This window comes from Colletotrichum jinshuiense, chromosome 1 (genome assembly GCF_051148585.1).
Source record: "Colletotrichum jinshuiense chromosome 1, complete sequence".
Taxonomy (NCBI): Eukaryota; Fungi; Ascomycota; class Sordariomycetes; order Glomerellales; family Glomerellaceae; genus Colletotrichum; species Colletotrichum jinshuiense.
The window spans coordinates 5,150,100-5,161,499 of record NC_139302.1 but is presented as its reverse complement, the minus strand read 5'-3'; the positions used below and the strand labels follow the sequence as shown (position 1 = coordinate 5,161,499).

Below are 11,400 nucleotides of genomic sequence, written 5' to 3'. Positions count from 1 at the left end.
CATGCCACTCGAGTAGGTGTGATGAGGCACAAAGCTGATTGGCGTAGGTCTGGCCTCCCTCGCACTCTACACATTCTGTAATTGTTCGATTAAACCGTCTGTCGAAGTTGTAGCCAATGTACCATCTGGAAAGGGGGTCAGAAGCTAGGCAATGCCGTGTTTCACTGGTATTTGTTCGTGATGGGGTTCTCAGAATGCCAGAACCGTAATGAGAGCTGAAATAAGGGGCCCATCGCTGGGGCAATGGGCGATTGAAGCACACATTCGAGTCTTCATCCAAGTTTGCCGCGGAATAAAGAATACTAGCAGCTCCAGGAGGTATTTGCTTGGAGAAGAAAACTCGCTGGCATAAGGCTTGCAGTGCCTGGTTCAATGAGACCAGTCCATCATGTCGGCGCCAATCCGGCTCGTCGTGGAAAAAAGTAGTCTTATCCATTAGTAGACCCATTTGTGACTCCAGGAGAAGGGTCGTCTTTGTCGACTCAGTGGGGAATACATCATCGAGCAGCGTGGCGATCCGCAGTTTGAACTGTGTTTCTTGCCAAGTCTCTCTGAATATTTCCAGGTCCGGTAGCAAAAAATTCATAGAAAATTTGGAACTTCCATGCGCCCTCTCCAAGTGTTCCCTGAAGTCGTTGAATGATGGATACAGGATTGTTTGATCGCAAGCCGCAAAACGATGCATTTCTACCAAATGTGTTGCACGCTCTCTGGAATCGTTTTCGTAAAAGGTTTGCATGCAGAGAAGGCATGTCATGAGCGTATCCTCTATCGAGACAAACATGTCATCAACTCCGATAACAGCGCCGCAAGACCATCCAACGGACGGGTGCGACATATCGCCGATGCACAGTTCTTCGACTTTGGATCGTGTAGCGGCACCAAGTGAATTTCTTCGTCGTCCAAGTGTTTTCCTCTTCGACAGCGTCTTACTCAATTCTCTATTGGCGTTTTCATATGATGTTGAGCACTCAGCATATGAGACCTGACGTATTACAATATGATGCCTCGATGGTGAATCTTTGATTAAGGAAATAGGTCGGTTAGGTAGGGAACCAGACCAGTGAGAGGCTGGAGAACCTCCGCTAGCTTGTTGGTTGAGGGAGGTTGCAATGCTGGATAGAGTATCGCTCATACGGGCTAGCTCCTCTGTGATTTCGAGTTGCATCATTGTTGCTTGGTATAACTGGGCTTCGGACGTTTTTGAGACATGCTCCATCAAAAATTGATGCTGATACTTTATCTCCACGAAAGCTCTTGATGCAGATACCTGGTTTGTCGCATTCAGGTTCAGGTTAGACTCCGTCAGCCTCTGCACATTGCTTCGTACATTTTCAAGCCTATCTAGCCCTGCCAGCGCTAAAATTCTGCGATTCAGAATTAGCAAGACCATTCTGTTGAGGGCGAGCCACTATTGCTTACCCATTAATAGACTCGATGTCGAGACTGATTTGTGATCGATGGAGTGAGAGTTTCTTTTCGAACTCTACTAAATCCCGAGACTGTCGGTCTCGAATCGCATTGGTTAGCCTGCGACGTTTCGATGGGCGGTGTTCGTTTGGATCGTGAGATATGACCCAGGAGTTAATATCGCAGATGCAACTTTCGAGATGCGACCGAATGACAACCAATCTTTGCTCACAACAAGGCTAGTGAGTAGAAACATCTCTCCCCAATCTGTCAAGAAAGTCTAGTCGCGCCAAGAGTGATTTGGCAAGCAGCTCTGCTTCCTTTATCAGAGACTCTGTACGGTTTTCAAGCCCTCTGTATTCTTGTATGAAATGATTCAGTTTCACAAGTCCGCCAACGACCTGGCCAGAAAGAGAGAGGAGACCAGCAATGCTGGCTACTACCGAAATAACCTCCATGGTTAATCCGGGGACGTTTGGCCGAAACACTGGGTAACCGAACAAACCTACGAATTTGTAGGTGATGAAGCTGAAATATCATAAGAGCATTGCCACTGACCAACATTCATTTCGGTTAGAATTATGTATACATCCAACATTCTTTCAGGAACGATGCCACTGGTCCACCCACCAGCCCCTGCGTAAGGCATCCAAAAGCAGACAGACTAGGCGGACTCAGCCTCATTTAAAAGCTGCCAGTGGTCGAATCGGATATAATTATATTTGAGCCCCGGGCGGAGTACACATGGATTGTCCAGTCGGAAGAGTCAACATCATGGCACCGTCTGCAATTCTTACGAGTGATATCAATTTCGACAATCAAACGACAGTATGCGACCTTTGAGTGATATCTGTAAGCTCTGTCTATCCGAATTCGTTCAAGTCCCTAGATGATCGTGTTTCAGCCAACAGACGCTGATTGCTGGGAATAACACCCTTGAAAAGTACTGATCTCTTGAGAAGGGGTACGTTGGAATCCTAGTAGCAACACCCTTGTCAAGCAGTAGTTCCCCGAAACAACACCCTAATTAGCTGCGGCCGCCCTCTAGATAAAATTTATCCTTATCCACTCGACCGTGTTAGCCTCCATAATGTCACTTGAGTCTTATCTCTGTAACCGGTCCCGAACCGACAAGCGTTAACAGGTGCTCCATCATGGACTCCTCGGGCACAGAATAGCTTACATAGATCCAGGCGGCGATAATTCTTTCTGCGGTAAAGATAAAGAGGTTGTACTGTATAATTTTATCTGTAACCTGCGCCACATCCTGCTTACTTCGTACAGAAAAGCTTGCTGAAATTCAAGTCACAAGCGTATAAGTGGGTGGTTTGATGTAAGCGCCGGCATCATACTACGAACTAAATACCTAAGAAAACTGAAACTGAAATAATCAGGATAGGTAAGTATGAAGAGGAGGTTATTGATACCATGCCATATATCGTCCCCACTCAAGTAGGAGTCACTTTTTAAACGAGTCTCAGAACAGTATCTAGACTTATTAGTTTCATATTCGAGATTAAAAGTGAACTCCAAAGAATCTTTTCCTATTTACTGTTAATTTTAGCTTCTACCTCCCTCTAACGCCAAACATATCATGCCGCGCAGCCGGTATTTCATGATCGAATGAGTACTGCACCGTCGGCTCTTCAATATCACGGTATCCTTTTCGAGCCTCAAACCTGCTGTGGTTTCCGCCCATACCTTAGCTGTTTTGCTGGTCATGCCGAACTCCCAAGTTGTTTCGATCGTAATTCGCGCAGTGTGTCCCGTCCGTTCATATCGGAACAAAAAGTATTGATATTCTTCACAATGCCATAACTCCATGATCTCTAGTTTGGGCATGCGTCTTGCAGCCAATCCTGCGAAGAGCAACAGTCTGTTCGCGCGCGTGAGATTCACTGACTTCGCAAGAGCGTTCGATGTAAGTGCCAGGTGTTTCATCTCTGGCCATGACTCGGTGAGGCCCGCTGACAAAAAGAAATCCCAAGCATCGAACACACACGTTGCGTATAATGTTTCTAGTTGAAGGCTGATTTTGGCGGCGGCTATTGCAAGCCTTGGATTATCTGGCTTATCAGCTTCATCGTGCATGTCTGGATGGTTCGCTTCCCAGAGAGAAACCTTTTTGGCTCCCTTTGGGAGCTCGCTCAGGAGAGTCACGTGTGCCATAACACGCAATCTGTTATCTTCCATGTCCATTCCACGCCAGGACTCGTATACAATGTCCTCGAGATGAGGTAACATCTGAATTATGTACCTCAGAGATTCTGAAGATGGGGTTCTGAAGTATTCCCGACTTATGATGAAGCGCGAGATTGCCGAAATCTTCGCATTGCTTGGAAGGTGCAGATCGTCATTGTCGGAAAAGACCAACTCGAGGAGATTTCCAAGTGTTCGCTGCTTGGATCCGTAGTCTGCATAACCTGCTCTGGGGCAATTGGTTTTCGTCATTCCATACCACACATTGGCCGTGTCCGAATATTTTGGCCAGGCATGGAGCGTGTCGCTTCGAGAACTTGCGCTCAACTCAACCGTTAGACCGCCACATACTTGCCATTCCGAGAGGATCTTGAGAAGACTCAGTAAATGCCTGCTAAAGATTTGGTTGTTCAGACCAATCGTCGTCTCGTCTTCCTTGACGCCGCAGTCTTCATGGAGGTACATTTCTAACTCCACATGGAGCCGAATTCTTTTGACGAGTTCATGTCGATGATCGCGCATAATTCTACCGAAGCGGTGTATGTCTTCTTCCGAAATCAGCTTGAAGGATGTATATAGGAAGCTTTCGAAAAACGCTTGCCAATCTTTGCAGACCCTGGATAACTTGGGAAGTCTTCTTCTCTTGGTATCGATTTTAGCCACTTCTACTAGGATCATGAGACGGAGTTCTGCTGGCAGTCTTCTCCACCCTGTGAACGACATGGTGTTGGATTGCTTCCTTGTCTGTTGGGGATGTCGGTTTCTATGCTTCTTGCGTTCTATAATCATGCCTCTTCTTTTCTTCGCACATCCGTCCTTTTTCGAAACCTTTGCGGCTTGTTCACGCGATGGTTCTAATGGCTGCCCCGTCGCCTTTGATGCTTTATTGCGGAGCTTCATTTTTGGGACTCTTCAAGTCGATTGCAATGGTTGTGAATGTTGGCGACTACTTTGCGAAGGGGAGGAATGCATCAAACTAATATTGTTTAAACGAGCGTTTCAGTTGGGCCACATTCAAATTTTATACATGCCGTTGTTGCTTTCTCCGAAAGTCTTTTGCGGTCTAGGCGGGTGGAGCCTCGTTGAACTCTAGAACTGCGGCTTTGACAGCTTTGACCTGATCATTACCCAGAGTGGGGGTTCCTGTTCGCTACATTTAACAGAAAGGCGGTAACTGTGAGATTAAATGGCACCATGCTTCTGTAAGGTTGAGAGAGCGGGGCCAATTGCATGATATCCGTGGATATCTCGAGGGTTGTTAGGAACATTTTTCACTTTTCAGAGCAGCTTTTGGATATAATGGGTACGAAAAACACTGTGTGGGGCGTGCGATGCCCGCCGCTCGAAACTTGAATTAGGATTGGAGGGGCTGGGTAACAAATAGGAAAGCATGTTACTTGTCATTTCAAAAATTGGAGGCATCGAGAAGATACTGAGAATTGTCTCAGATGGAAGGTCATACACATGGGGGAAATTTAGACGATGAAGAGGAGGACTGAAGAGAAGAGTACCTTCAAAAAGAGAGCTTTCCCTATCTTATACAACCACCTGAATTACCAACATCTCACCCTAAAACCAAACTGTCTAAGAGCTTTTCGTTCCACTTTCCAACAAACTCCATGGGGCCTAGAAATAAGAGGGCACTGATTGGGCAGTATGCTGCCGAAGAGTGCGTAGGGGTTACCGACTGACTGACTGAGCAGTACGCTGCCGAGGCATTTGATAACAATATTCAGTTTGTGATTTTGGGTGAATTTTCAACTTTTTTTTCTTTTCTTTTTTGTCAACCTCTAGCGCCTTTGATGCATTGTCATCAGTACGTAAACTACACAAACAACATTGACAAGCATGACTGACCTCAGCGCCGCATGGGTATTGTCAAAAAATATTTAACGCACATTGTGAGGCGAAGAGCCTCCTCAAACAAGGTAATCACTAATAGCATGTTAACTCAAATGAACTCCCATTGATGGCTACGTGCGTGATTAGTGAGAATGTGAAGGAGTTGGTCTTACTGGACGTCGGAGACGGGGGGGAGGTCGAGCGCCTGGCGCGCCTGGCGCTCCCGGAGGGCCGCGAGAGCGTGTGCCAAACGGCACAGATTGATGGTGTTGTCGATCCCGTGAGCCAGCCGGCTCTCGGGGTCGACGCCCTCGGCGATCGCACGGGCCTTGGCGGCCTGCGCCAGTTTGAGGTCGTTGGAGGCGGCGCGGAGCGAGCGCTGGCGGGTGCGGAGGGGGTGAGGAGGGATGGGGCGGCGGAGCCGGTAGCTGGGCATGGTGCTGGTGCTGGTGCTGGTGCTGGTGCTGGTGCCGGTGCTGGTGTTGAGGGTGGGATGTCGTCGAGAAAGATTCATAATGCTTCACAGCCCTGAACATATCTGACTGACCACACTTGGCTTGCGCTTTCTGTCTTCTTCGCGGTCTCTGCTACCTTCTGACCTAAACGGTGTCTTCAAGGTTATCAGCAGTTGGAAGTCATCAAAGGGCAACTGTTAGCAAGAGTTCTTCCCTACAGAGGCATAGACTGGATTTGAAGTGGCAGTCGTAACCATTGGCTGTCAGGCAGTTAAGGGAAACAACATGACAGCTGCCATCTATTACTTGTGTGTTCTCCTTTGTAATCATAGAAAATATCCACCCATTCGCCTGCTAACGAGGCTGTGATAAACACCTTCTACGTCTTGAGACCAACTCTCACATTGAAATGATGATAGTAGCACCTGCAAACATTTCTGATGCAGATTCCCGGTACCTGCAGTCATAGTTTCCACTGGATGCTCCCTGAATCTTAGCCACTTTCCTGATATTTAATATGTGCTGTGGGTCAGGTCCATCCAGGGTTGTTTTCTGCATCAGAGACACTTACCTATCATATGGTAGGAAGGCAGAGAGCATTGGATAAGTCTGCATCTAGCAGCATTTCCTTCCTCGTGTAAGTCCAGCGATTTGATTGGCAAAAAAAGACCTTCCAGTGAGGTATTCGCGAGCCTGGATTCCCTACCCCAAATGCACAGCGGGGCCATCCCAGCGCGTCTTGGTTGTTGTGTTTGCCGTGACATCAGCATTGGAAGATGAGGTCTGGGGGAGTTTCGTCATGGGATCAACGTTTGCGTTCTCAGCCAACGAGGCATCGCCATGATTGAGACTAAACCTAGCAGACCGTTGCTAGAATCCGGGAGGCACCCTAGAGGTGTTCCTAGGATTGGTGGTTGGCGGTGGGAGCGGCAGTGAAGGTATTGCCGTTGGCAGCCTGGAGATACAATCTGCGGTCTCCGCTGCTGCCGCTTCCCGCCTCTCCGTATTCTGACCTGGTAACCCAACAGGTACTCAACAGGCTGGTCCTAGGACTCAAAAGAAGCCAGCAGTTCCCAGGATTCAGAAAATACCCAATAGGCAGGTTCCCAGGATTAGGGGGTGGTGGTCTAGGGGTATGTGGGCAGGCAGGGGTGCAGGGTTATTGCACTGTAGTCAAAATGTGGAACATGATGGACGGCTTACTTAGCTGCTAGCGTCAGATTTAACTCCGGCCGGAGCATTACTTCAAGTATTTAAGATGCTCAAAAGACGAGATTCTTTCAAGACTGCATTTATCGCGCAACATTGGAGCCAGCTGCATGGGTTTTTCTGGAAATTCTAGCAAAATGTACCTGACATGGTCATTACTGCACACGTTCTCAACAAACTGATTCGAGGTTGGTGAGGTGATACGTAAACTCGACGACCGAGATATTAGGCGTCATGTTTGGGCTTGGACATCGGAACATTTTTGTCTCGGCGAATGATGCTTTCCCTTCGTTTTGTTCTCCAGCTCTGCGGTGGCTACTCACTATCATTTCTTTGTCTTTTGGGTGTTGCTTTCTTGGCGTAAATTCTGCACCCTAGAACGTGGTCGGTCCTTGGAAAACAGGCAGAAGCATGCCAGGTGTTTGGTTATTCGGTGATAACATAACGAACAATTTCATGAAAACCTTGAAAACGGTTCAGGTTCTGCATTAGGGTGTTTTGGTTGCTCCTATCGCTGCCCTTGTGAAAGTTTGATAGAGTTTGTTCTTGTATATTTTGCTGGTGGAGAGGCTACTTGGAAGGCTTTGAAGAGGCTACTGCTGCGGAGGTTGTTATTCCATAGGTTATGGCAGATGATGCTCAGAAGACCATTACTGTGTAAAGTGCTGCTCCGTATATTGTGGAAAAGACTGTTGCTGTACAGGTTCGTGCTAAGCATGTTTTTGCTGCTATTGTCGGTGCTGTTGAACAGATTGTTTCGGTGTACAGTGTTGCTGTGTAAATTGAGGCCATCGCGGTTCTGGTTATTGCTGTCGGATGGGTTGTTGCTGGGTCGGTGATTCAATACGCCGTGTAGCATGCTCTTGTTGATGCTGCTCTTCTGAAGACAGTACCGGACCACGGCCTCTAAGCAGGTTTGCGTCTTTCTGGGTGCTAAGTTCAGGGGCTACTTGACTGCGCCTGTCCAGGTTGACAACACAAGGCAAGCACTGAAGTCGTCTTGAACCAAGTCTCGCCTCTGCTTTAGCACTCATATTTGTCCATGATAGTCAGCTGTTTAAATGTCGGTGGGAAAGAATATAATATTGTTTTGCTGTCACGATAGCCTCATTCTGCCAAGCCTTTTCTTTGGCTGCAGCACTTGGCAGCGCACATGTCCCGTGCGCCAGCACGTGACTAGCTCACAGGATCCCTACTTATATGAGCTCTTTGTCGTCCTTTCACTTACAGAGAATACAAGACACTTTTCCCTACAAATCTCTTATGCCCGCTGTGAGCTCTCTCGTCACATTTGCGGTGTGTGGACTCACAGCCATAACCTGCGAGGTAAGCGTTGCTATTTGTCTATGGGCTGGATTCGGCGAGAGGACCGTTTCCAGGATCTGGATGCAGAAGCGCCTTGTAGTGATCCGTTTTTGGGCTGTGACATCTCCCGGTCTCGGCCTGTGAAAAGCATTTCGGTTCTGTAGTGATGATGCATTGGGTGGATCTCCGGATATATTCAACACCATCCACGTGGGGTATTGCGTGATCTAGGATCCTGACGGTTGTTGCCAACATATTCCCGACTCCCCTTGCTTGCAGCTTTTGGTTGGTCAATCTATCTTATCGCAGATCAAGACTTCACACCGGCATTTAGAAGCGGAGCGAGGCGTTGTGACTAACGTCTGAGAAGCTTGTCTACGTCCACCTCCGATCCCACATAATAATGCGGAATCGGAACTCAGTCTCTGATACGGCTATTCTGCATCAGTTGCGTCCACTTTATAAATTGCGTGCTGGTTCTCGGTATCTCTGTTTGGCTGCAAAGATAAAGAAAATTCCGAAATATCGCGTTTCCGATGGGTTCTGACGTGCTCATCCAGATTCAACCTTGTGCGAAGATGATAAACTCGACTAGCTGCTGCGTACGGGACCTTTTGGTGTGTCGTTGAACACCAAGCCCGTTTCCCTCTAGCCACAGTATCATAGAAGCGGGTAATCATCATGGCTCTCGCTCGTCTGGGTCAGATCTATCGGTCTTGTCTCTTCCAGATCGTTATTGTTGGGATTGTGGCGTTTTGCGAGCCTGGCATTTGGACAGCACTGAACAACCTCGGGGCGGGAGGAAACGCGTCTGTAAGTCTCAACTATTTCATGGGTTTTTTCTAGGCGAGGTTTGCTCACGCACCGTACAGCCATTTTTGAATAATGCCGCCAATGCCCTCACCTATGGGCTTATGTCGGTAGGCTGCTTCATAGCTGGAGGAATCACAAACAAAATCACCGCAAAATGGACCTTGTTCATCGGTGCAGCATTCTACACTCCCTACGCAGCCGGCCTGTATTGCAACAATAGATATGGGAATGAGTGGTTTTTGTTGCTCGGAGCCGGTTTTTGCGGCATTGGAGCGTCACTCCTATGGGCCAGTGAGGCCGCTATCGCCGTAGGCTACCCGGAGGCGGAGAAGAGGGGCCGGTAAGTTTCCCAGATTCTCATGATACAGCAGCTGTCCTCGATCTCGACTGATTCAATATCTAGATATGTTGGAATCTGGATGGGTATTCGACAAATGGGGCCTCTTGTGGGTGGTGCCATCTCGCTGGCATTGAACATCAAGACATCCCAAAAGGGCAAGGTTACCTACACAACCTATTTGGGCCTTGTTGCCATCTCATCACTCGGGGCGCCGTTCGCACTATTACTATCGCAGCCGCAAAAGGTCGTCAGGACCGACGGTACAAAGATCCCATATATGAAGCACACCAACTTTGGCACCGAAGCTCGCGCAATTTGGAAACAGCTAAAGAATAAGTACATGCTGCTGCTTATCCCCGTCTTCCTGGCAGGACAATTCGGCACAACGTACCAAGGGAATTATCTCACAAGTGAGTCTCGTGTTGTTGACTGGTTTTTCGTAACCATTGCTGACGAGATGCATAGCTTATTTCACCGTCCGATCCAGAGCTCTGGCGTCTTTCCTTACTGCGATTGTTGGCGCGGCGGCAAACATAATCACCGGAGCAATCCTGGACATCAAATGTCTTAAGCGCTCCACCAAGTCCAAAGCCGTTTATATTCTCGTCCTCACTTTCGTCACCGCCGCATGGATCTGGAACGCTGTCATCGAGACTCGTCTTTCCTCTATGGCCGAACCGCCCTCTTTTGATCTTGGCAACGGCCCGTTCTTCATTTCTGCTTTCACGGTCTACATGTTCTTCAAGTTCTTCTACGAGGTACTGCAGACTTACATCTACTGGCTGATGGCCGAGATCAAGGGTGCTCAGGGGGATGGAGACATCGCGCGCACGACGGGCATCCTGAGATCTTGGGAGTCCATAGGAAGTACGATTGCGTATGCTGTGGGTGCAACTCATTGGCCGAACAAAAACCAAATGATTTTAGGCTTTTCGCTGTGGGCTGTTACAATTCCTTTTACACTACTTGCGGTATTTGGGAATTGGAACCAAGGTGGTGACGATAAGCCAGAGAACTCAGATGAGACTGAAAGCGATCTTGGTGTAGAAAGAGTCGCGGTCCAGGGCAAGACGGTGGAAGTGTAAAGATGCACTTTCTTGTTTTTCGGCACATATCTAGTTTACAGCAGAAGCTGAATAGCAGCAGACACATCATTTCAACAATGCCTTTGACTATCAGACGAACTCAGTGCCCCTCCGTGCAAAACTATGTTCTTTTTCGATTGTCATAGTACTCCAAAAACGAGACATTGGACTAAAATAATCAAAGTGGCAGTTGACTAGATTGCCTGTCGTTAATTTGAGCTACATGTCTTGAAAGTCGAGGCTAAGCTTGCGATGTTGAAAGGAATTATTAATATTCAATATATCATCGAACCGTACAGAAGATTATATATTGAACATACCCGGCTATTCGTCTTAATTGTCTCAACTTTTCCAAGATTGCCTTCGAAGCAACCGCAATTGCCTCCGAAGGAGATGACCAACTTGGAAGTCAAGATGCTGAAAGACTGTCGCCTGTGTATCCTCACGCTTAGTGAGATTTCTCTAAACTTCCGTTTCATAGGCGCTTTCCTACCGGGCTCTCTCGTGTCTGACTTGAGTGATTGCATCTATTCAGTAGCCGGGGTGGCAGAGGCGATGTGATACAAGCTTCAGCTTGGTTCATTTTGGACTCTGGCTCTTAGCAACCCTGTCGCCCGCCTCGAAAGTTGGAAGGCAAAAGAAAGGATGGAAGGGGCATATAAATTCTAGTCATTGAAAGCACCTCGGGAACAACCAGTTGCTCCAGATGCAAACAATGGACTTCAAATCTAGCTTAATACTA

General features: G+C 47.8%; 2 protein-coding genes across 2 annotated transcripts; one reads left to right on the top strand and one right to left on the bottom strand.

Annotated features, from left to right (window-relative positions):
* Window positions 1-5,620: 5,620 nt before the first annotated feature.
* Window positions 5,621-5,965, bottom strand: EsH8_I_001341 (uncharacterized protein; the record flags this gene model as incomplete). The annotated part of the gene is made up of 1 exon (XM_083268754.1): window positions 5,621-5,965. The coding sequence occupies one exon, from the start codon at window positions 5,963-5,965 to the stop codon at window positions 5,621-5,623; it is 345 nt and encodes a 114-aa protein (XP_083119192.1).
* A 3,136-nt stretch (window positions 5,966-9,101) lies between these two features.
* EsH8_I_001340 (uncharacterized protein) lies at window positions 9,102-10,658 on the top strand (the record flags this gene model as incomplete). Its single annotated transcript, XM_083268753.1, has 5 exons — window positions 9,102-9,233; window positions 9,293-9,573; window positions 9,637-9,983; window positions 10,039-10,440; window positions 10,501-10,658. 5 exons carry the CDS (start codon window positions 9,102-9,104, stop codon window positions 10,656-10,658), a joined length of 1,320 nt encoding a protein of 439 aa, XP_083119191.1.
* Window positions 10,659-11,400: the final 742 nt, after the last annotated feature.